Source organism: Hemitrygon akajei, chromosome 16 (assembly GCF_048418815.1).
Source record: "Hemitrygon akajei chromosome 16, sHemAka1.3, whole genome shotgun sequence".
Lineage (NCBI taxonomy): Eukaryota > Metazoa > Chordata > Chondrichthyes > Myliobatiformes > Dasyatidae > Hemitrygon > Hemitrygon akajei.
The window spans coordinates 37,848,244-37,872,409 of record NC_133139.1 but is presented as its reverse complement, the minus strand read 5'-3'; the positions used below and the strand labels follow the sequence as shown (position 1 = coordinate 37,872,409).

General features: G+C 39.1%; 1 protein-coding gene across 4 annotated transcripts; it reads right to left on the bottom strand.

Moving 5' to 3' along the window:
- Positions 1–2,204: 2,204 nt before the first annotated feature.
- On the bottom strand, positions 2,205–21,049 carry LOC140740367 (perilipin-3-like). 4 transcript variants are annotated; one of them, XM_073069517.1, is made up of 9 exons: positions 20,953–21,049; positions 18,248–18,282; positions 10,525–10,587; positions 9,025–9,214; positions 8,393–8,448; positions 7,420–7,636; positions 3,606–3,784; positions 3,227–3,358; positions 2,205–2,787 (listed from the first exon to the last, which is right to left on the bottom strand). In XM_073069517.1, the coding sequence occupies exons 3-9, from the start codon at positions 10,570–10,572 to the stop codon at positions 2,437–2,439; spliced, it is 1,173 nt and encodes a 390-aa protein (XP_072925618.1). In that variant the 5' UTR covers positions 10,573–10,587; positions 18,248–18,282; positions 20,953–21,049; the 3' UTR covers positions 2,205–2,436. The 4 variants fall into 4 exon arrangements, with proteins under 4 accessions (XP_072925618.1, XP_072925615.1, XP_072925616.1 ...); XM_073069514.1 differs by having other exon boundaries at positions 2,206–2,790; positions 20,953–21,046; XM_073069515.1 differs by lacking the exons at positions 18,248–18,282; positions 20,953–21,049 and adding an exon at positions 10,770–10,783 and having other exon boundaries at positions 2,206–2,790.
- Positions 21,050–24,166: the final 3,117 nt, after the last annotated feature.

Here is a 24,166-nt window from a genome sequence, read left to right as displayed (position 1 = left end):
GTTGGAGTCAAAGATTTCATTTGGGCAGAGGGGTCTGGATGAATAAATACACCTGTTTTTAAAAAAAAATTAATATTCTATATGAGCCTGTATAGTGAGGACTGGGCCTCCAAAACACAATTATCACCTAGCAGGTGTCAGTGTCTCATTGGATGAGGAGGCCTGGACTATACACATGCATAGTCTGTTGCATTTTACTGATATTCTATCTGTTGACTTTTATCTGGGCATCAAGCTGTGTCTGTGGGGTGGGGGGGGGGGGGGTGCAGACATTGGGTCTTGTATTCTGTGAATGGGTTCTTGTTTTAGCATCTTGACCCTGGCCCTGTAGCAATGCTGTCTTGTATCTATGAATGATGGAATGACAATTAAATTTGAATTTAAAATACAAAAACATTGAGAGCTGTTAAATACGTAGTCCGAATGGAAGACTTCCCATGTGGCCAAGGGTTGTGGGTGGAAATCAATTCTCATGAAGAGTTAGACAAAAGAATTAGTTAAAATTACAACTTTGGAATTTCCACATTTGCAGAATCTCATGTTCTGATGATTTTATAGTTTAGATAATCATGATACAACACAGACCCTCTATGCAGCAGCAATGGGGGAAATTGGAAAACAAAATTTAGGGACACATTGGTTAATGAGAAATTAAGGATTAAAAATCTTAACATTAAAACTCAATTATAATGTTAAATACAGTGTGGACATGAAACTGTCTAGATGATAGCAAAGGCTGGTATTTCCTGTGGTTACCGATTGCTAATCAATCCACCATACAAAGCTCCCAAATAGTTTTGATTTGTTACTCAAGTGTTCCAAGTGGTTTGTGTTGGAAGCAGGCTTTTTGTTTGTGATAAGGAAACACCAAGTTATGGCGATTGCTTGTTTAGAAAGGGAGATAAAATGAGCTGTGGCTTGGAGTTATAGCTCATTGGGAGGCATGAAGCCATTTACTTCGAGGTACTCTAACATAACAGATTGAAATTGCAAATGGGCAAAATAAAAGCCAAGATGTCCATTTACACCAATTGCTTTAGGCAAGTTGATATAGTTTAAAAACTGCAAAACATGTTTCAACCTTAAATTAGTGGAGAAGCTTCAACTGGATAATTGCACACAATTATGGAAATACATTTATCCAAATGCACACATGAATTTTACCATGAAATTAATAAAAATGTAGGCCTTCAGTATTGAGATGCTGGAAGTGAAATCTCCATTGAAAGATTTATAGAAGTAACAAGATTTAGAGTTGACAGTTATTCCTATCAGTTAGCTCTTACTAGAGAATAAAATAAAGTTTAAAAGGATGACAACTGTCAAAGATATAGCAATCATAATATTGTGCTATTATGCAGAGCAAGTGCAAATCATATTGGATGTTGAATGATGCATGGAATGAGCAGCTGGCTGGGCTGAATGGAGTCCAGTGACAAGATTCAAGCCAATTGCAGACAGTACCAAAAACATTCAACTGAATCCAATTCTAAATTTGATGTTAACTTTGACATTTGTCATCAATCATACCGAATCAAAATAATTTGCCTCAAAAAGATAATGCCTCACTCTAGGGCATATATTCTCCAACACCATAATCACATGCAGCATTTGTTCCCAGTTACTTTAGCAACTACATTAAAATTTGAAGATGTATCTGCAGTATCAGGACAAAACACAGGCTAGACAAATTAGGTACAGTAGAGGGCTAGAATTGCCTTGACTTCTTGGATTAGCTGGTCAGTGATTTATAGCATTAAAATCCTCTCACCCCAGGCATTCTCTAGTCTCCTTCCTTCAGGCACAGAAGCTTGAAAACAGGCCCATAACAGCTTCTATCCCACTATCAGACTTAAACACTACAGAAGTACAATCTCACATACTGCTGAGTAAAGAGCCAGGCATCTTGTCTAACTATTTTATGTAACTAACATTGATAGTGCTTGCAAAACAGCTTCTGACCATCTCAGTTCATGTGATAATAAATCAATCCTAAGATAGTAAATACTTAAAGTACACCACTGACAGCATGGGCCCGTTGGATGCTTTGAATTCAAGGATGTAGGAGCAAATCAGAAATTGACAGGGAACAATGAAGGCCAACCCAAGGTCTTGACTTGATAGGGAATAACACTGAAGAGTTTAAACTTCAAGCAAGCACCTGGTGTACATATACAACTGGTTAGAGTCAAATTAAAACCACACACCAATTCTATTTGTATGCATTTTATTACAATCCCATTACAGGAGAATTTAGTGCGATTACCAAATAAAAATCTAAATCCAGTTAGACGGGACAAATTTAAACCCGAAACAAAGCAGGAATTCTTAACTGGATAGTCAGTCACATCTTCATGAAGTTTGAAAACATACAATTGAAATACTCAATTTGGCTCTCATTCATTTTCCAGGTTCCTTCTACATTGATACCAGCCTTCATTTAGTTGTGGGATTCCTAGGTTCCTGACCTTCATTCAGGTGTGGACTAATGGGTCCCATCAACCAATCAACATCTGCATCGTTAAGCACATGGTCCATCACCCGCTCCATTCCATCACCAATCTTCATCAGTTTCACTCTTGTCTGTGCAAGGAATTGTGCAGACAGGTCCTGAAAAGAAGTGGCCGAGGACAGGGTGCTGGAGATCTCTGCTGTCCATTTGCAGAAATGTTGTACTTGTTCTTCAATGTGCTGAGGCAACCCACGAACACTTGAAGCCAAGTTTTGACAGATGGTTTGTAGTTGGTTGGAAAGTTTGTGAGTCATGGCCAGTGATCGAGATTCAGCCTGCTGAAATATACAGGGGAAATGTTAACCCATTCTGTCCACATTGTTCTGAGACAATTTTGATTTGCTCCTTTGGAAATTGGCTTCAGGCATGCAAGTATTTTTCACCTTTACCCTGCATCACCCATTTCATCCTTTGCTCATACACTTCACCTAATGCAAAAGTGAAATTTAGTTTGATTGGATAGGTGAATGTTAAAGCTTTGTTTTTTGAAAAAAGTGCTATGCAAGAATATTGTCAAATTAGGCCTTTCCAAAATAGTTCTCGACTTCTGTTGCCAAGATTACAGAAACATATTGAGGAAGGAGACCATGTAATTATATGCACCTTTAAAGGTAGTAGGCCATTCTAGAGAGATAACTTAGCATCACTGTGTGCAGTATATCTAGTGGCTTAATTTAACACTTAGTTACAAGTGCCAAGAAATCAATTTCTTACTTCAGGTTTTTCCAGTAGCAACTCTTCCTCTTGTTTCTTTGGTTGGTGCTCTCTCCAGTCAAGCAGGATCTGATTCAAATGCTCATGAACTTCAAGGTGTGTTGATTCAGTTCCCCTCTTTCCTACATTGATCTAAAATAAATAATTGCATGGCTTAGCTCCAAAACCAAGTTATTAATTTGAAGTAGCCATGCATCGGCAGCATTTGGTTTGCTTTTGAAGACGCGAGTAGATTAGAATTAGATTCACTTGGCTTAAGGTGAACAAGCTTAGTTGGCTTTCTCCCATATATTAAAAAAAAGAGGTGAAAGTAACTTCAGTGTAGCACGTGTAATACTTGTAAGTCGCAAAAATCTTATAAATGGAATTGTTTCCCTACCAGATCCAGAAGCTTATTCAAGAAGGAAAGAACCTCCTGACCATCCCGTGTGTCTTGTTGCATCTTGGCCACAGAATACCGAGGTCCATCACTGTGAGGCTTTGATGTCAAATATCCCGAGTAGGCACATAAACTCTCTTTTCCCATTACAGACCCTTCAATGGGAGCTGGCACTTTAGCTGTAAAGTCAAGTTTCAGAATTAACCGTTTAGAAGCCCTTTCCCACTAGTCAGGAATACAGTAGTGAATTAGGCCCTTCATCCCACAAAATCTGAGCTATCAAAATACCTTTATGTTTCCATGAAGAGCTCACATTCTACCATTCACTTACTAAGAGCAATGTATAGTAGACAATTTGTATCACATGAAACTAAAGTACCCAGAGAAATCCAGTTGGAGATATGCAAATTATACCATTGGCCTGAAGAAATTAAGAATCTGCAAGATAAGCTAACTAGAACGTGAACAGTGGACAAGTAGACAAAACAAATGTCTTTATTTATACCATGTGGTGGAAGTGGAGACTATTGTTTTGAGAGATTGTTCTTGTGGTGCAACTTTTTAAAAACACTTGCTGGATTAAAGTAATTTAAATTGAACATAAAAGGCCCTACAAAATTTGCGAAATCAGTAATTTTAAACCAAGTTATTTAATAGATAGATAGATACTTTATTCATCCCCATGGGGAAATTCAAATTTTTTTCCAATGTCCCATACACTTATTATACTTTAAAGTATAATAAGCTTACAAATAGTGAGATAACTGAGCCATGGCTATCTTTGGACTGGTTAGACCACAAGACATGAGCAGAATTAGGCCATTCAACCCATCAAGTCTACTCTGCCATTTCATCATGGCCAAGTCTCCTGCCTTCACCCTAAAGCTAAACAAGAACCCCTCAACCTCCACTGTAAAAATATCCAGCCACTTAGCCTCCTTGGCAGTCTGTAGCCATGAATTCTGCAGATTTACCTTACCCTGGCTAAAGAAATTCCCCATCTGTTCTAAAGGATATGCCCTCTGGTCCTAAACTCACTATTGGAACACATACTCTCCAGAGTCACTACCCATATCCTTCTAAACTACATTAGAGGTTCCCCCCCGCCAAGCTATCAAATGCTCCTTATGCATTGATCTTGGGGATTCTTAGATCTTCTCTGGACCCTCTCCAGCACATCTTCCTTGGATCTGTAGGCTCAGAACTGCCTGCAATACCACATGAAGTCTCAGCATTACATCCTTGCTCTAACTGCTAGTTCTCACAAAAATGGATGTTAACATAGTTGGAATAAGGCAGGCAAATACAACCTGCAAGTTAACCTTTAGGGAATTCAACTCTAGGACTCTAGTCCCTTTATGTTTGATTTCTGAATTCACCCCCATTTAGAGAATAGTCTTTTTTTTCTACCACAGTGCATGGCCATACACACCTTTTATTCCATATGCCACTTCTAACCTGCCCAAGTCCTTCTGCTAACTCCATGGTTAATACTGCCTGCCCCTCCACTCATCTTTGTACAATTTGTAATCTTGGCAACAAAGCCAATTTCATCATCCAGTTCAATGATATATGAAAAGCAGCAGACACACCAACTTCTATTCCACACAAGACACTGCTAGACAAGGGCCCCTTTTATTCCTAAGCCTTGTCTTCTGCTAGTCAGTCATTTTATCCATGCTAGTACCATTCCTGTAATCTTATGGATTTCTATCTTGTTTGGCAGCCTTGTGCAGCACCTTTCCTTTAAATAAAAAAGCCTTGGAAAATCCAAGTTAACATCCATTGACTGTCCAGCCTATTACTTAAATTCCAATGGATTTGTCGGGCAAGACTTTTGCTGAAGGAAACAATACTGATTTTGGCCTATTTTAATCATGTGCCTCCAAGTACCCAGATCTCATCCTTAATAATGGACATGGGCTAACTGGCCCATTACTTCCTGCCTTTTGCTTCTCACTGAGTTCAGGGGAATTTGCGATTTTCAGTCCTCTGGAGTAGTTTTCAACAAATTTTGAAACTCACTATTAACCCTTCTGAAATGGCCTGATTCAGTGAAAGGGAATGACAGGCATGTTTTACTAGGGACAAGAGCAGTGAGGTGATGCTACTTGTAGCCTTGGGCACAGAACCAATGAAAAAATGAACAGAGGCCAGCTAGAAACAATGGACTTAGTGTTATAAATTCTGAACTATAAGATATGTCAGATTTTGTTTGTGTAATTAGACCTCTGGAGACTACAACAATGAAGAACCAAGCCTTATCCTGAAAAGGTCAATTGTTAGGCAATACAAGATTCTTTGTTTTTGTGCCACAAATCAGAGCAAGATCAGGTTAAATACAAAAGAAATAACATGTCATTAACCTGGGATCATCATGTTTATAACAGTATTTTGTTACAATAGTGAATTAAGGTGTGGTCATTTACTTTTAGTTAACTATAGTGTAGGTTTCTCCACCAGACAGCAATCAAGGTCAGAAATGAACCTAGTCTCTGGTGCCATGTGGCCATCCATACTGTTAGTGTCCTGCTAAGATATTATAATCTAATGAATTTCTGGAAGGCAATTTCCAGGTCTGTTCCCTTGCAATTTTCAGGTCTGTTCCCTTGCAATTTTATTGGAAGACACCACTGCTACATTTGAGACTGCCTTTGAAGGGAGCTACGCATGGCTTCTAGGCAGAATGCTCCTGAAGGAGCAAGAACTCAGGCTGGTAGAAAACATTACTGTCAGGTGAATTTGTGCTGCAGTCCATTGGGAATTGACAAATTTCAGAACAAAGCAACATGCACATTCCCAAATGTAGCAAGAAACTGAAAAGTGTAACAGAAGGAAACAAGCTGACCTCAGCTTCTGTAAGCCAAGTATCCATTCCTTGCAGGTTACAAGCAATCTCCAACCAGAGCAAGATTGAAGGTTGAGCAATACTCAAGTAGACAGGTGTTCATGGACTCAGGGTCTGAAAGCTTTTGTACTTTCTCTATGGTCCTCATGCCAATGTCCATAGGACACTGTAGAATTCATTACCACAGTCAGCCATGGAGGCCAAGTCATTGGGAGATTGATCCATTTCCCTCAGCTCCAATCTTGAAATGGCAGAGCAGACTCAATGGGCCAAATGCTCCAATTCTGCTCTTACATCTTGTCTAATAGGGAGATCTACACATGTACAGTGTTCTGGAGGAGCTCAGCAGGCCAGGCAGCATCTATGGATAGCAATATTCTGTTGACCCTTCCTGACACAGGGTCTCAGCCTGAAAGGTCAACTTTATTCCCATCCAGGGATGCTGCCTGACTTGCTGAGCTCCTCCAGCACATTGTGTATTGCTCTAGGATTTCCATCATTTGCAGTACCTCTTTGTCCTTACTCGATATAATGGGTAGCTGCAGGCATCAGTTTTAGAGTGCAGAAAAGCTTTTCAATGCCATGTTTGCAAAGCAAGCGCAAAGGCTGAAGCATTTTGTCGGCCCTTTGAGTTAACAAAGGAGGTTAGAAAGAAAATTATTGATTAGCTTCAACCTTTGCCATTCTGGAGAACTGGAAGAGGTGATGTTTCTAGTGGGGGAGGTTTCCTCCACTGGGGATTGAGCAGTCAAACTTCCTACCATGTGGGAATTTGAGATGCTGCACCACATGTTTTTACTACATAATGGATTCTCCTTTCTCAAGTGTAGCAGGATGGAATTGAGGCCAATATTTCAGTACTGGTACAAGAACATGTCAGCTCCTCAAGTGCAAAAGTGATCCTAATAGAAAGTTGAGAAGGATTAAGATGAAAACAGTAATTTAGAGAAGCACATCTGTGATTACCTGGTTTTATTTTGGTCATTGGAAAGAACAGATCTCTAGCTGTCAGCATTTTAATATCAGAGCTGGTAGCCGTTGGCTGGTCTGCAGTATTGGAACCTTCAGTTATGGTTTTAGTTTGCTCCAAGTTGTCTTGAACCGAGGTTGCTGTCATTTTCACAACTGCTTTGTCTTTCACATCAGTCATCCAGGACACCAGCTTGCCTTCATGACCCTGGTCCTAGAGCACAAGGAATAGAGATCAACTGCATCGATTCAGCCAATAGTGATTCTTGTATAGTTCGTCAAACAAGTTTATGATCAGCCAGTAAAATGTGGGAAGGTTTTAATTAAACAGGTTAGTTTACAGTCAGGTTTTACAACTATGGCCCTAGGATTCAGGGTAAATCAAGGAGCGCACAGGCTACTATTTGACAATTTGTTACTCAGTATGCCAATTCAGTGTAGTAACTAGATTAGCCAAGCTTTAAAATAATTGGTTACATTAACAGCTTTAATACTACTGATCTAGATTCCTCACTGCTTTGTGTTGGTAGGAAGCATACCCGACTGTCAGATGGCAGTGCAATTTCAGGGCAGGAGATTTTTAGCATCAGAAGCCTATAGTTTGTTCCATTGACATCCATTCAGTTTGAGGACGAGAAAATTCTCATCTCTGAGCAATTTGATATTTAACTTGCTTCATATAATCAGTCCTTGTGTCCATAAATACCACTTCTTCCTACACCAAGGACGTTAAAGCTGCTGATTGATGCATCTGCACATGTTTAGGATGCAGGGAGAAGCCAGAGCATCTGGGGAACACAGAGGAGTGTAGACTCCTGACAAACAGCTGGAATGAGGACAGCTGTACTACCGGCAACACACCAACACTCATGGCTAGAAAATAGAATAGGACAGAAGGATCTGGAGCATTGCTCCCTAGAGAATCATCTCCCTTCTCATGCAGGGAAGAATCCATTAAAGTCCCACCAACCTGTTCAGTAGGATGAAGCACAGCTTTGTCCACCCCTTCATCTTTAGTTTCTGCAGCTGAATGCAAAGCAAAATTAAGACCACATCTATTCTTTGAGGGTCAGTGAATCCAAGTAGCTGCAGAAAATCTTCATTTTATAATATTTGAATTGTTTCAAATCCAAAGTTCCAAATGGACAGTGCAAATACAAGTTTTAAAATGTGAGAAGGATGGAATCAAATGTGGTCCAAGTTTTTTTTTGGGGGGGGGGGGAGAAAAAGGAGGAAGACCTTTAGTATGCATAATAGTTGGAAAGACAAGGCTGTTCCAGTCACAAATTCACAGCCTTCACTAGCTTACACCCTTCAACTCATAGATTTTCACTCAGGTGTATTCTGTGTAGACAGTAAAGGTGGAAATGCATGGTTAATCATATGTCAGGGTGGAATGCCATTACAGTAATATAGCATTAGATAAAAACTGCAGATGAAGCAGATTAGAAATGTAAACAAGGACAGTTCATTGGTTTGGGTACTTATCAATACTTCTGTTGTGCTACACTAGATTCCTTCATGAAGAATTATGCAATCACCCTTCAAAATAGTTCAATTAACATTGAGACTCCAGTACAAAACTTCAGCTATTCAGCTTACATTCAGGCCCTGGCTTCTCCTTGTTTGATTCAGCACTTTTGTTAACCGTTGGTGAAGACATTTCTTGTCCTCGCTCCATCACATTGGAGATATTTTTCTCAGGAATGTTCTCCTTAGCACTGGCCTGCTCAGTCAGTGTCTGGTCACAAGTAACATTTTCATGAGGGGAAGTAGCTCCCACAGGCACATCCTGAAATTAAGAGCCAGGTTTTTAATTACTGATCATTGATGTGTAGCCACTCACACAAATCTCAAAATCACTCAAGTTTAGCTTCTGTTTTTGAAGTGCATTAGAAGCAAGGCTCCTTTTACAGGATAAGGAAGGAAGAACAGTATTCAAGCATGCTGAATCAGTTACAGAATTCACAATATAGTATCTAGATTAAAGCCAAGTTAGTTATTCATGCAATAAATTTAAAGTCACATGAAGTAATTAGAGGCCAACAGCATTGAATCAGGTCCTTTAGCCATGTGTTCACAAGAAACAAGCATCCTTCTACAACAATACCTCCCCCCTACCACACTGTTTTAATCCTGGAGCATTCTACCATTCATCTACACTACAGGATATTCATTAAATTAACATACAGTACTAACTACCATGGTTTACATATGGGAGGTAAAACTAGGCACCCAGAAGCCCACTCAGGTACAAACCCCAAATTCAGGATTAAACTATTGCCAAACCACAAGATCTTACATCAGCATTATTACAAGTCATCAGACAAAGGTCTGAAATATTTATTCTTAAAATAGTCCTGTAAAGGCAATACAGAACTTCCAAGAATAGTGACCTTGAAAGACATACCAAGTGGTACTTGCATATAACTTGTTATCCAAGGAATAAATTAACAGCAGTCAATTTGCATATAACAAACATTCAAGGTAGTATTATGCAGGAACACTGAGTGAAAGAACTGTTAGTTAACTAGGCAATACCCCCTGCTGTTTAGTGAATTTTTATAGTGGCACCCCTAACACTATTCAGCATTCTGTTTTTAAAAGTCTTTTACTAACTCAATGCACTTTGTAACAAAATGATTTGTATAGACGGTATGCAAGACAAAATTTTCCACTTAGTACTTATAATACTGTAATAAGTTAACTTCAGGCACTTCATTTCAACACCTCATCCCACAGCACCTGACAAACAGCTAGATTAGAACACCAGCCAAGGTTTATACTATTGGTATAAAAACATTTTCAATTATGAACATTATTAAAAACTTTAAATATGCATAATAGTAATATTTACAAGTTTTTGCCTTTATACACAATCACACTTCCACTTCAGCAGACAACTCCTTCCCCCTGAAGTGCTAGTGGGGAATTAATTTTCTTCAGCAAAAAAGGACATAGACACCATTAAGTGCTATGGGATATTGATTAGAGGAAATCTACAGATAGAGATATTTTAAGAGGCACATCAAATTTGTCAAGAATTAGATAAAACACTAAAGAAATTACATAAGCATAAGTTTCTTTACTCTAAGAAGTTACCTTTTGGTTCCTATCTGGAGCCTCAGGTGCTTGGTTAACTGATGCCATGATGAATTAAATGCCCTGTTCAACAGATCAGAAGATTAACTTAAACTGAAAATAATTAATCATTCCCAATAAAAAACATCTACAGAAAGGACACCAGAACTTTACCCATTAACTCAAACAAAATTGAATATTGAACTATGTGCACAGCCTACAATAGAAATTAAAATAACTATGCAATTGTAGCCACACATAACTACCATTAATCTATTCCTTACCCTCTACAAATTTATCAGTAGCATATGCAATGCACTTATATACAACAAAATAGCAGCACCTGTTTTAAATTGAACCAATAGAAACTAACAAAATCAACCAAACACTTTTATCAACCAATCACTTTTATCAGCCAAGGTTGCAACAATTAGTGGTAGGATTCTAATCACATTTGAGTTACTCAAGGACCAATCAGAACTAAGGGTAAATAAATGCAAAGGAAAAGGAGACACTTGTGATACTACAAAGTATTTTAAGCATGTGATGAGGAATTTATAAAAAAAAATGAAGTTGTGGAAGTCTGTGAACAAATTGTATTTTTATTGATTTGTATATGATAAGCAAATTATTGCCTGCTCCTATTAAAATTGGAGCAAGTGGTGGTGAGTTGTCCTTACAAATCACTCCAGTATGTCTGTTGAAAGTATTGATACAGGGCTAATAGTATGGACTTTAAGGGTTTTGACCCAGTAACAGTGAAGGAATGTTGGTAAGTTTTCTAAACAGGTTGGTTTGTGAATTGAAGGGGTCTGTGGTTTTGACAATCTCTTACTACCTTCATCCCTTCAGTTGAATTTGTTGAGTTACAAAGTGTTATGTAATGTAGACTGCATCTGATCATGTTATGCCTTTCCAAGTCCTGAAATAACAATATTTAACAATGTCCCAGTATTTCCAGTATATTCCAATGTTTTCCAGCTGCTTGACACTAGGTTATTAGTCTTCAGTTCCCTATTTCACCCTACTCTCGAAGAAGAACTGAAACATGTTTGTTGCTTTCTGTTCCAGTAGGCTCATTCCAGAACCTCACCAGTTTTTGAAAATGCTTGCCAATGCATCTACTGCTATGGTACTCTACCACTTAAATTACAGAACACTGGCCATCATGGCAAGGAGACTGTCAACCCTCCGAATTAGTAGTTTGTCTGATGATTCTTTAGTGAATTCAAAGAATTCAGAGAATTCATGATAGTTTAATGTTATTTCCAGGACGAGTGTAAAGGAGAACAAAATAATTGTTACTCTGCATTTGATCCACAGTATAAAAATAACACACTAAGGTAAAGAGCACAATAATAATAAAACACAATAAATATAAATATATAAGATAGCTTCCATACACAGATTAATTATATGTACATGAAGTGACAGTAGGACAGGAGTGTCTGTACACAAGGTGTGTCTGACAGGAAATGATAAATTAGTGGTGATGGGGTGGGTTAGTGGGTGGAGGTTGACCTTTCTGCTTTGGCAAGTAACTGCTTTTTGAGTCTGATGGTCCCGGCATAGCTGCTATGTAGCCTCCTCCCTGAGGGGAGTGGTATAAACAGTCCATGAGCAGGGTGGATGGTATTCTTCATGATATTGCTGGCCTTTTTCCGACACCTTTCTCTATATATGTTCTTGATGGTATGTACACTGATGCTAGTGATGCACTGGGCAGTTTTGACTACCCATTGTAATGCCTTCCAGTCTGCCACAGTGCAGTTTTGGTACTATGCAGAGCAGCAACAAGCTAGGATGCTCTCTACTGGCATCTGTAGAAGGTCGTGACTATTGATAACGCAGAGTCCGGTTCTCTTCAGAATGTAGAGGCCTTGGTGAGGTTTCTGGATTGTGTTTTGGGACCATGAGAGGTTATGTGAGATGGGCACTTCCAGGAGTTTGAAACTGCTCACAGTTTCCGCTGCTGTGCCATCAATGTAAAGAGGGGTGTGAGTGGTACAAGTTCCACGAAGTCTAAAATCATCTCTTTTGCCTTGTTGTTGACATTGAGGAAAAGATTATTTCCCTGGATGAGGCCTTGAGCTCTTCCCCCTACTCTCTGTAGGCCTTCTCAACGTTGTTGGTGATGAGAACCTCCAATGTCTGGTCATCGGTAAACCTGACAAAGTTTGGGTGTTTGGCTGTACAGTCTTGTGTGAGAAGAGTGGACAACTCTGGGGAGGTAGGTGGGAGGCAGGGGCTCCCATGTGGAGGGAGATGGGGAGGGAGTAGCAGTTGTGCATCCTGAGGCCAGTTGGTTAGAAAGTTCAACACCTAGATGCACAGTGGTGTACTTAACCAAGGAGTAGGAGTTTGTTCACCGAGGTCTGTGGGACAATGATGTTGAATACGCAACAGAAATCCAGAAACAACTTTCTGACAGAAGTGTCCTTGTTTTTTAGGTGTATCAGAGCCAAGTGCATGACAGACGGTATCTGTCATGCATCTGTCGTAAGATGTTTTTTCAATAGTCACATTGGTGAGTGTCCAGTATTACAGGAATAGAGTTTTTAATGTGTGCAATTACCAGTCATTCAAAGCACTTCATGATGATTGGCATCAGTGCCACTGGTCAGGTGTAGAGTTCTTTGGTACAAGGATGATGGTGATTGATTTGAAGCGTGTGGGGGCAGCAGTCTGGATGAGAGAGGTATTGAAGATATTCATAAAGACGACGGTGAGCTGTTGCGCTAGTCCCCTGAGTACTCGGCCTGGGATGTTGTTTAGCCCGGCAGCCTTATGGGGGTTGACTCAATGCAGAGTCCAATATTCCTTTAGTGAGAATTGCATTATGTTCTTCAGTCTCTTTTTTTTCTGATTATTTACTTTTCTGCTACAAATGCAAATACAAACATTGGTTTATTATATTTTCCATTTTCTTATTCCATATAATTTATTTGCCTCCTTCAGTTTCTAAGAATTGCTACTCTTTCCAAAGTCTGCTTTTTCATGTCTTGCTACTTTACACTTATATTTTACTTTCTCTCTCTGTTTGTTCTTTTTTGGTCATTACCTGCTGTTTTCCAGAATTGTTCATATTCTCTAACCTCCTGTTATGCCTCAGAACTTTGTGACCTGCTCTTTAATTTTACCACTTTCCCTAATTTCTTTGATTTGGTAACTTTTCTTTAAATGTCTGCTAGTTTTTATTTATTGTCAAGTATTTTAATTTGACTTCTCAACTTGCCACACATGGCAGTGCAGTTTTGTCTTGTGTAAAAACTTAATATTTCACCCACTGGGGGGAAAACTGATCATTAAATTATAACTTTCCCTTTTCAACTTGAGTTCTTTGTTGAAAGTTGAGCTCTCAAATCCAAAGAGTTCATTGCTGTAAGTTAATTCAGCATGTCCGATAATGCTGTATATGCCGCCTTTTCATTGCTACCCTTGCGGAGGAGGCACAGGAGACTGAGGACACATACTCCACATTTCGGGACCAGATTCTTCCCCTCTGCCATCAGATTTCTGAATGGACAATGAATCCATGAACAATACTTCACTATTTTGTTTTTCTCTCTTTTTGCATTACTTATGTAATTTATTTTTTAAACATATATTGCAACGTACTGCTCCCGAGATGTGGAAAGTGCCCCATGTATTCCAGAGTCTCATCGAGGAACTCTGCTGTCATGGGGGATGTTTTGTTCAATGGGAGTAAGTTGGTAGCAGACCTTTGTTTTGTGAATGTTAATTATTAGACCCATCCTTAGGACTTTCTTCAGGGGTACCATTTAGAGCATCCTGACTGGCTGTGTCACCGTCTGGTATGGGAACTACCATGGCTCTGCAGAGAGTGATGTGGACAGCCCAGCACATCTGTGGATGTGAACTTCCCACTATTCAGGACATTTACAGCAGCAGGTATGTACAAAAGGCCCGGAGGATCATCAGGGACTCCAGCCACCCAACCACAAACTGCTTCAGCTGCTACTGTCTGGCAATTAGTACTGCAGCATTAAGGCCAGGACCAACAGGCTCCAGGACAGCTTATTTCACCAGGCCATCGGATTTATCAATATATTTTGATCTGATTGCATATCTGACTTTACATTGTATCTAATTGTACATACATGTATACAAACCAAATATGTATACAATCTTAATGTTTGGGCAGTGTGTACATAGTGACAGATGCAACATAAAGATTTTTACTCCCTCCTGGTGTAAGATGGAGGTAAGAAATAAAATTCTAATTCTAATTCTCTCATATGTTTCAGTGAATGAGTTGGTAAGGATTGAGAGCTTAACCTTCAACAAGCATACTACAGATTAATGACTGAGGGAGGAGTGACCTTGGTTCTAGAACAAGGTAATGTTCTTCCTGTGTTTTAGCTTCATTTCAAAGGGAAGCTTATTTGAGATGAGGAGCGATATTCAATGAGGAAGATATAGGTTGGAGTAATGACACAGCCTTGCTTGACACTAGTCTGCACTCTGTAGTAGATCTGTTGGTTTGAATCAAGGATTGTATGCTAACTGTAGCAGACAAAGTTTGGAAATGAATTTCTGAGTGCAGCCAAACTGAGGAAGCTCCATTATTCCTCTTGACTGATGGGCAAAGAATTTGTAGGATGAAGAAGGTCAAGTTTAGTGGCTAAATTTGCACCTTGCAACTTACTTGAAGTTGTATTTTATTGCAAGAGGATGCGAGTACTAGAGTAAAGATAAGTTACTGAAATGAAATAGATTGTATCTGGAATTTTGTGTCTCTGTCTCTCTGAAGTGGTTGTTAAGGCAAAATGTTATTCGTGTTTTAAAAATGACTTGTATGAACCAAATGTTACAGACCAAGAATGAGAAGTGGAGTAATCTTATTTAGCTCTATTTCGCAGGGCAGAACAAATACTTTCTTCTGTACCAGGATCCTTCCCCGAGGATCATCACCTTGTCGTGGTGTCGTGTGCTACTGAGATCCCAAGAGCTCAATGGTGGGGAGGGCTTTACTTGTGATGGACTGGGCCATATGCCCAACTTTTAATAAACTAACTTCTAAATTACTTGAATTATATCCTTTATATAGATTTGCTCTGGGTTTTACTGCTTAATACGTCACGTGTGTGTGTGTGTACGTACGTGTGTGTGTGTGTACGTACGTGTGTGTGTACGTGTGTGTGTGTGTGTGTGTTGATTGCCTGCTGAGTATCCTGAAACAATAACTTCATTTGTAGGTGAGGAGTCTCTTGATTACTAAGACCAGCTTTAAAAAATTACTTACAGCAGTTCAGAGGAGAAACATCAAACAGGACTCACAAGCACCTTAGGTAACTATTGTCTCAGATCTTATTCCACTAGACTTGAACAAGACATTATTCCAGACAACATCCTGTCCATAGGCTGAAGTAGGGACTGAAGTCCTGATGATGGAGCATTTTCTCAGGAGAGCAGCGTTCATCATCAGGGATGCCTATCACCTAGAACATGCTCTCTTCTCGCTGCTGCCATTGGGGTGAAGTACAGGAGCTTTGGGACTCACACCACCAGGTTCTGGAACAGTAATTACCCCTCAACCATCAGACTCCTGAACCAAAGGGGATAACTTCAATCAACTTCACTTGAAATCATTGAAATATTCTCACAAATTATGGACTCACTTTCTAGGACTCCTCATTTCACATTCTGGATACTTATTGCTTATTTATTTACTATTTCTTTTGTATTTGCACAATTTGTTGTCTTTTGCACACTAATTGAATGGCCAAATTGATTCTATTATGATTATTAATTTTATGGAGTTATTGAGTATGCTCACAGGAAAATGAATCTCAGGGTTGTATGTGATGACATATTTGTACTTTGATAATAAATTTATGTTGAACTTTGAACTTTAGTTTATTTAAGTCAAAGGCCATAGCACCAATTTGATAAAACATAATGTGTGTTTATATTTTAATGTGAGTACAAGTTCTATGAACTGAAACTTTCTGCCTTGGAAAGCAAAATAATGGAGGTCTAGAAATAATCTGATCTGTTGTTCCACGATCTGCCAGTTAAAGATCTGTAAATATTTGTGTGATTCTATTTAGGATGAGCCTTTTGGCCACACACTCTTGTGTTCTCTCTTATGATAATTGGAGTAGGGAGCATAAGGGAATGTAATTCAGAATCAGATTTATTATCACCGGCATGTGTTGTAAAATTTATTAACTTAGCAGCAGCAGTTCAATGCAATACATACTTTATTTTTTTCTTCTATAGTAATAATAATAAATCAATTATAATATATTGAATAGATTAAAAATTGTGCAACCCCCCCCCCCAGAAATAATGTATAATAAAAAAGTGAGGTAGTGTTCAAGGGTTCAATGTCCATTTAGGAATTAGATATCAGAGGGGAAGAAGCTGTTCCTGAATTGCTGAGTGTGTGCCTTCAGGCTTCTATACCTCCTACCTGATCGTAACAGTGGGAAAAGGGCGTGCCTGGGGTGCTGGTGATTCTTAATAATAGACGCTGCCTTTCTGAGACACCGCTCCCTAAAGATGGCCTGGGTACTTTGTAGGCTGGTACCCAAGATGGAGCCAACTAAATTTACAACCCTCTGCAGCTTCTTTCAGTCCTGTGCAGTAGCTCTTCCTGTACCAGACAGTGATGCAGCCTGACAGTAGTGGTCAGGGAATTTTTCATTTCATTTGACAGAACCTCATAGATTGATAAGGGGTATAAGAGGGGCATCCTGAGGAAAAAGTGAAGATAAAAAACACAAATGAAAATGTACAGCCAACCTACTGACAAGATAGAAGCATATACTCAATGGTGCGGCTCTCCACCATTTGCTGTTTTTACACAGAGTATAATGAGGTAATACATCTCCCAAATGTAGAAGAACACTGGTTATAATGTTTGTAACTTAATTTTATTTGTACCAAATAAGGCTTAATCATTTTACAACGTGCATAAGCAATGAATTACTGAGTATAAATATTAGTAATGAATATTAAAACTGCAACTTAGGAAATGCATTAGAATCAAGGATAACGAGCATTTCTAGGATAATGGCTTCAAAATGAAACATTCTTGGTTAAAATTAAAGAGCCATAAATCGATTGTTACGTTGTTGGATGGTTATTATAACCCCACAGATCGTGCAGGGGGGGGGAAGCAATTCCATTGACCTTTGCATCTGAGTCAGAAAATAGGATATCAAATCCTACTTCTGAGATTGAACGTATAAACCTGGATTGACACTTCCATGAAATCATGAGGGTTGGAGGTTCTGTCTTTTGGGTATGGTTACTTTTGTGTTCTCATATAATCCCGTTATGTCCTCTAAAATAACTTTCATCCTATCTGTTTCCTTGTGAATAAGTCTTTTATGTTCGTGGATTATCATGTACTGGAACCCTCTCAGTTCGAGACAGGTGGCATAATTTTAATTTAGGGAAAACTAATTTTGTTGTTTCTCTGTGTCTGATAGTGCTGACGCCTGACAAGCATTATTTCCATATGCGGATCTGCTGGCAATGATGATATCCTGCATTGTTTACCACTGAAGCTGCTCGTTCTAAGAACAGATAGCACTGATTACGGAGGTTTATCTGTTTCTGTTTGACAAAACCATTCATTTACAGCCAGGCAAAATGCTTTAGCTGAGTTGAAGTTAATCAGGTTTGAAGTGTAGTATATGCTCAGCAGATTCTTAATAAAACACAGCACCTACGAGAAAGCATGTAAGTATTTCAATGAATCACTACTTACCAATGTGCTCCAATTGCTTTTATTAAAGACCGCTGCTGCGGGAGAAAGAATAAGTAAATTAGTTTGAACAGGTCAGGATTATTCTGCTCTTTAGTCAGGCTCTGCTGATTGTCCTTCTCAGATCAGATGTTTCCTAATTTCCCCAACCTCTCTGAAACTCTGCAGCGTTGCTAGGTGGAAATGCACCTGAAATAAGTAGGAGTTATTTGTAATGAACACATGGGTATTTATCTTAACTGCATATGGTACCAGCATTATAATGAATCACTAAGTCAAGAATGGTTGCTTAAACAACTGTACCTTATTTATTCCACTCCACATGTATAGTCAACTTCCATGTGCTGCCTGCATAAACATTGCCTGATTACATCAACCACACTGATTCCCCGCAATATTTTCAGATTTAACCTCTCTACTATTTTCTCAAGTCTCTTTTAATCAATTAAGGGGGCAGTCATTAGCACTATATTCAAAGTTCAAAGTAAATTTTTATTAATTTACATACTGTATATGTCACTATATACTCCTTTGAGATTCAGTTCATTATAGCCACTCACAATAGAGTATAATAGAATCAATGAAAAACCACACATAAATAAACCAATATGCAAAAGACAAACTGTGCAAATAATAAAAAAATGAGTAAATAAATAACTGAGAACATTAGTTGTAGAGTCCTTGACAGTGCTTGGAAATAGGTTGTAGAATCCATTCAGAGGCTTCCTGATTGCCGCAGCGAGAAAAAAGCATGTCCTAGAGTGTGTGGGGGGGGGGGGGGCTGCTTTTTTGTGATAGTTCTCCTTGTAGATGTGCTCCATGTGGGGAGGGCTTTACCTTGGAGGTACTGGGCTGTGTCCACCTATTTATTTAGTTTTATTTTTAAAAAATTTTAGACCATTCCATTGTTGGGCATTGGTATTTCCATACTGGGCTGTGAAGCAAGCAAGGACACTCTTCACTGTGCATCTATACTTGTTTGTCAAGGTTATAGATGACCTGCTGAATCTTCATAAACATCTAAGACAGTAGAAATGTTTTCATGCTTTCTTTACAATGGCACTTGTGTGCTGGTGCTAGGATATGACATGATAATGCCATGGAATTTAGTTATGAACCCTTTCCACCTGATCCTCTAAGGAGTCCTGGCTCATGGCTCTCTGTCTTCTTCTTCCTGTCATCAATAATCAGCTATTTGGTTCTGCTGACGCTGAGTGAGTGGGTATTGTTGTGGCACCGTTCAAACAGATTTTCAATCTCCACTTCATAACCTGAAGAATTTGATGAATCTTCACTCAGTTGATTGTAACTTGATGTTACTTTTCCAAATCTTTTGTTGAAAAATTATCCTGTAATTATTTTTACTTGAAAATCTTTCAAAGAATTAGCTAGTATATAGGTACACTTCGGATTCTACCTTTGCTCGTATACTTCTGTATTTCATGCTTCAACAGTTGCTGAAATATAACATTTGTCAACAGCAGATTTGTCAGCTGTGTAACTCACAAATGTTTCTCCCTGAAGCTTGAGTCATTATTTTTTCTTAGCAGCTTCCCTTCCACACGACCCTCAGGATTTGTCTGAACCAACTTCAGTTCTCTCCTATGCAATAATAGCGAGATAATCAAATATAGTTGTTCTTGTTATCCCTTCCCGTACCCTGTGTACATTGGGCACAAACCTTGCTGTTTCTTTAACACGTTTCTCTTTTTTTATGAGGCCGTGTTGCTAGCTCGACACTCAACCCAGTTCAGATGGAAAGTGCGCAAGGAGCCGGCTGGACTCAAACTCAAGATACCACTACACTACCGGCCAGCACATAATCTAATGCAGATTATGGGATTAATGTGGAAGTAAAGTGAATGGACATTCGATGATTCGATGGGCCGAAGGGCTTTTTTCCCTGCTGTATGACCTTATTGCAAAGGTGTCAGCTGCATTGCTTCAGAGAGAATTCTAGTTCATAGTAACATTGATACTTAATCAGTCTAGTCTTCATCAGCACTATAGACACATATAAACTGTTTACATCTTAGTAAAAGCAAGTTCCTCATTTCAAAGTTTTTCTAAAGCAGCACCATCAAATGATTTTATTTAACACAAGAGAGCTATGAATGGAATAAACAGTCATCACGAGTTGTTTCTCCACACAGAAGACTGACGTGCTATAGTTCCATATGCATTTTCATGCATCAAATGGAACCAGTAACCTGAACTTTTGTTTGACTTGAAAGATGCAGCATTAGCAATTTCCCTGATCAATTTCTAATCTTTCTATTTAGTTGGTACATTTCTCTCAAAGTAAATAAATGTCTCCACTAAGGCGGAATTTGAAAACAACATTGATAACAAGAAACAGATGTGGGCTTTGTTACACTGTTAGACGTCTTAGCATTGATAAGTTGGACACATCATGATTAAATGAATTAGAAAACTTGCAAATATGGAGTTACACAAGCCTTTATTGTAAAGAAGGTTCTTTTTGGTCAAGGACAGTTCATTAGGTGGATAGATTCTTTACTTGTGGATTGAAAGTTTCTGTTTGTTTATTGAAATCTGTACAGGCACATTTTCTTGCCGATGCAGCACAGCAAAGAGGGAACTTAATCCAGAGTCAATCGAGTTGAGAAAAAAGAACAGGAAATGCTAGAATCACACGTTTCTGAAAATCTTACAAATTGTTTCTTTGACCTGTACCATTAACTTACTTTATCTTTTTGCAGTTTTTCTTTGATTTTCATTGACTGCTACGTTGGAGAATTTTGATTCATCAGAAAGTACAGTGTCAGTCCCAGTGTTGAACGTCTGAGGAGTGAACAAAAGGATGCACAATTTTAAACTTTAGTTACACACACAAAATGCTGGTGGAATGCAGTAGGCCAGGCAGCATTTATAGGGAGAAGCACTGTTGACATTTCTGGCCAAGACCCTTCGTCAGGACTAACTGAAAGGAAAGATAGTAAGAGATTTGAAAGTAGGGGGAGAGGGGAAAATGCAAAATGATAGGAGAAGACCGGAAGGAGTGGGGTGAAGCTGAGAGCCGGAAAGGTGATTGGCAAAAGTGATACAGAGCTGGAGAAGGGAAAGGATCATGGGACTCTGCGCTCTGCCTGTTCTCCGTTTCCCTCTGGTGCTCCCCCCCTCTTTCTTTCTCCCTAGGCCTCCCATCCCATGATCCTTTCCCTTCTCCAGCTCTGTATCTCTTTTGCCAATCACCTTTCCAGCTCTCAGTTTCACCCCAGCCCCTCCGGTCTTCTCCTATCATTTCGCATTTTCCCCTCCCCCTCCTACTTTCAAATCTCTTACTATCTTTCCTTTCAGTTAGTCCTGATGAAGGGTCTCGGCCCAAAACGTTGACAGTGCTTCTCCCTATAGATGCTGCCTGGCCTGCTGTGTTCCACCAGTATTTTGTGTGTGTTGCTTGAATTTCCAGCATCTGCAGATTTCCTCGTGTTTGCTTTTTAAACTTTAGTTAAGTGTTTGAAAGTGCTATAAGCCTTTTGTACATGAAGTTCAGATCTTATTACCTGTACACTTTACTAATGAATTGATGTTTGAAGTAATCAATGGCAATGATCCCTGTGTTTCCTTTACTTTGTGATTCTAGAAAAAGGATTAGTCAGAAAATTGGAAATGAAAATCTGCCCTTCATGAACCTAAAAATAATTCCAAAACTGTAAACACTTATATTCAGCAGCAGACTCACAATTATTTATTGTTGCTCAATATTTAGTGATCTTTCCTGCCAAAGTACTATTTGTAATGAAAGTAAGTGCAACATACTGAGCCTTTTTTTTTGTTATAATTAACAATGCAATCAACAGAGTAATGCATTAATAGATTCATGAGTTGTAGAGCATGGAAACAAGCCCTTTGGCCCAACTCGTTCACTGCCAGCATGCCAGTCTGCCAGTCTATGCTAATCTCATTTGCCTGTGTTTAGCCAATATCCCCCTAAACCTTTTCCTGTCCATGGATATGTTCAATGACTTTTTATAATAACTCTTGCTAGATTAAAGTAATTGAAAGTGGACAGAACAAAGGCCCTACCAATAATCTGTTGAATTAGAGGTCATTTCCAAAAAGAAGTTATTTGTGGGTTGCTCTTTGAGAAGGTAGAAGAATCAAGACAGGCTAATAGAATAATCTGTGTCTGCTAACTGAAATAACCTGAGCCCAGTGTCTGATTTGAACTGGCTTGGTTCAGGAAAAGGCAAACAGATGAGATCAGAGGCAAATGTTTACTTGGGCCAGAGCCAATGACAAGTGGAAATAGCCTAACCAGAAAAACCAGAACCAACAAAATCTAAGTAGGATGGTATAATGTCAAAGCAATGCTCAGTCAGGATGGGAGAACTTGTCTAGTGAGATGCTACCGGTGGAACTGGGAAATAAGAAAGAGATGACCGTTTGAATGGGGTTATATTACAGACCACCCAAAATCCAAGGGATTCTACACATTTGTAGAGAGATTGCACACTGTTGCAAAAACCATAAGGTTATTATAGTAAAAACACAAAATGCTGGCAGAACTCAGCAGGCCAGACGGTATCTATGGGAGGAGGTAGTGATGATGTTTCGGGCCGAAACCCTTCATCAGGCCGAAACGTCGTCACTACCTCCTCCCATAGATGCTGTCTGGCCTGCTGAGTTCTGCCAGCATTTTGTGTTTTTATTTATTTCCAGCATCTGCAGATTCACTCATGTTGCCAGGTTATTATAGTAGGACGTTTAAGTTTACACATATTGATTGGGACTCCCAAACTGTAAAAGGGGTATATGGGATAGAATTTGTTGAATGTGTTCAGGAAAGATTCCTTAATCAGTACATAGTCCCAATGAGAGTGGGCAATACTTGATCTGCTCTTAGGGAATGAGTCAGGGCAGGTGATTGAGATTTGTCCTGTAGAACTCTTTGCATTTAGTGATCACAATGCCATTTGTTTCAAAGTAAACATGCAAAAAGACTGGTCTGGTCTGGGCGTTGAGATTCTAAATTGGAGAAAGACCAGTCTTGGTGGTATCAATAAGGATCTGGTAAGTGTAGATTGGGACAGGCTGTTTTCTAGCAAAGCTGTATATGGTAAGTGGGAAGCCTTCAAAAGTGAAATTCTGAGAGAATAAAACCTGTAGATGCCTGTCAGAATTAAAGGTAAACATAACAGATGTAGAGATATTGAGGGCATGGTAAAGGGGAAAAAAAGGTGCATTGCAGATATAGGCAAGGTGGAACAAATGAGGTACTTGAGTATAAGAAATACAAGAGAACACATAAGAAAGAAATCGGAAGGACTGAAAGAAGGCATGGCTTTGCTATAGTAGACAAGCTGAAGCAGAAGGCCGAGGGATTCTATAGATATCATAAGAGTAAAAGGAGAGCAAGGGACAAAATTAGTCCTCTAGAGCATCAGAATGGTAATAAATCTGTGGAGCCAAAAGAAATGGGAGAGATCTTAAATGATTTTTTTTGTACTGAGACAAAGCAGCATCAACTTCGAGAACCCTATACAGATTACAGAGGAAGAGGTGTTAGCTGTCCTGAAGCAAATTAAGGTCAATAAGTCCCCAGGGCCTAACAAGGTGTGCCCTTGGACCCTGCGGGAGGCAAGTGCAAAAATTACTGGGGCCTCAGCGGAGATATTTAAATCATCCTTAATGACACGTCAAATATCAGAGGATTGAATGATAGCCAATGTTTTTCCACTGTTTAAGAAGGGCTCTAAAAATAAACCAGGAAATTTTAGCTGGTGAGGCTGACATCAGTAGTGGGAAAGTTTTTGGAAGATGCTTTAGGGGACTGGATGTATACTTACTTGGATAGATACAGACTCATTAAGGATAAGCAGCATGTCTCTGTGTGTGGTAGGTCATATCTAACCAACGTTATAGAGTTTTTGAGGAAGTTGCCAGGAAAGTGGATGA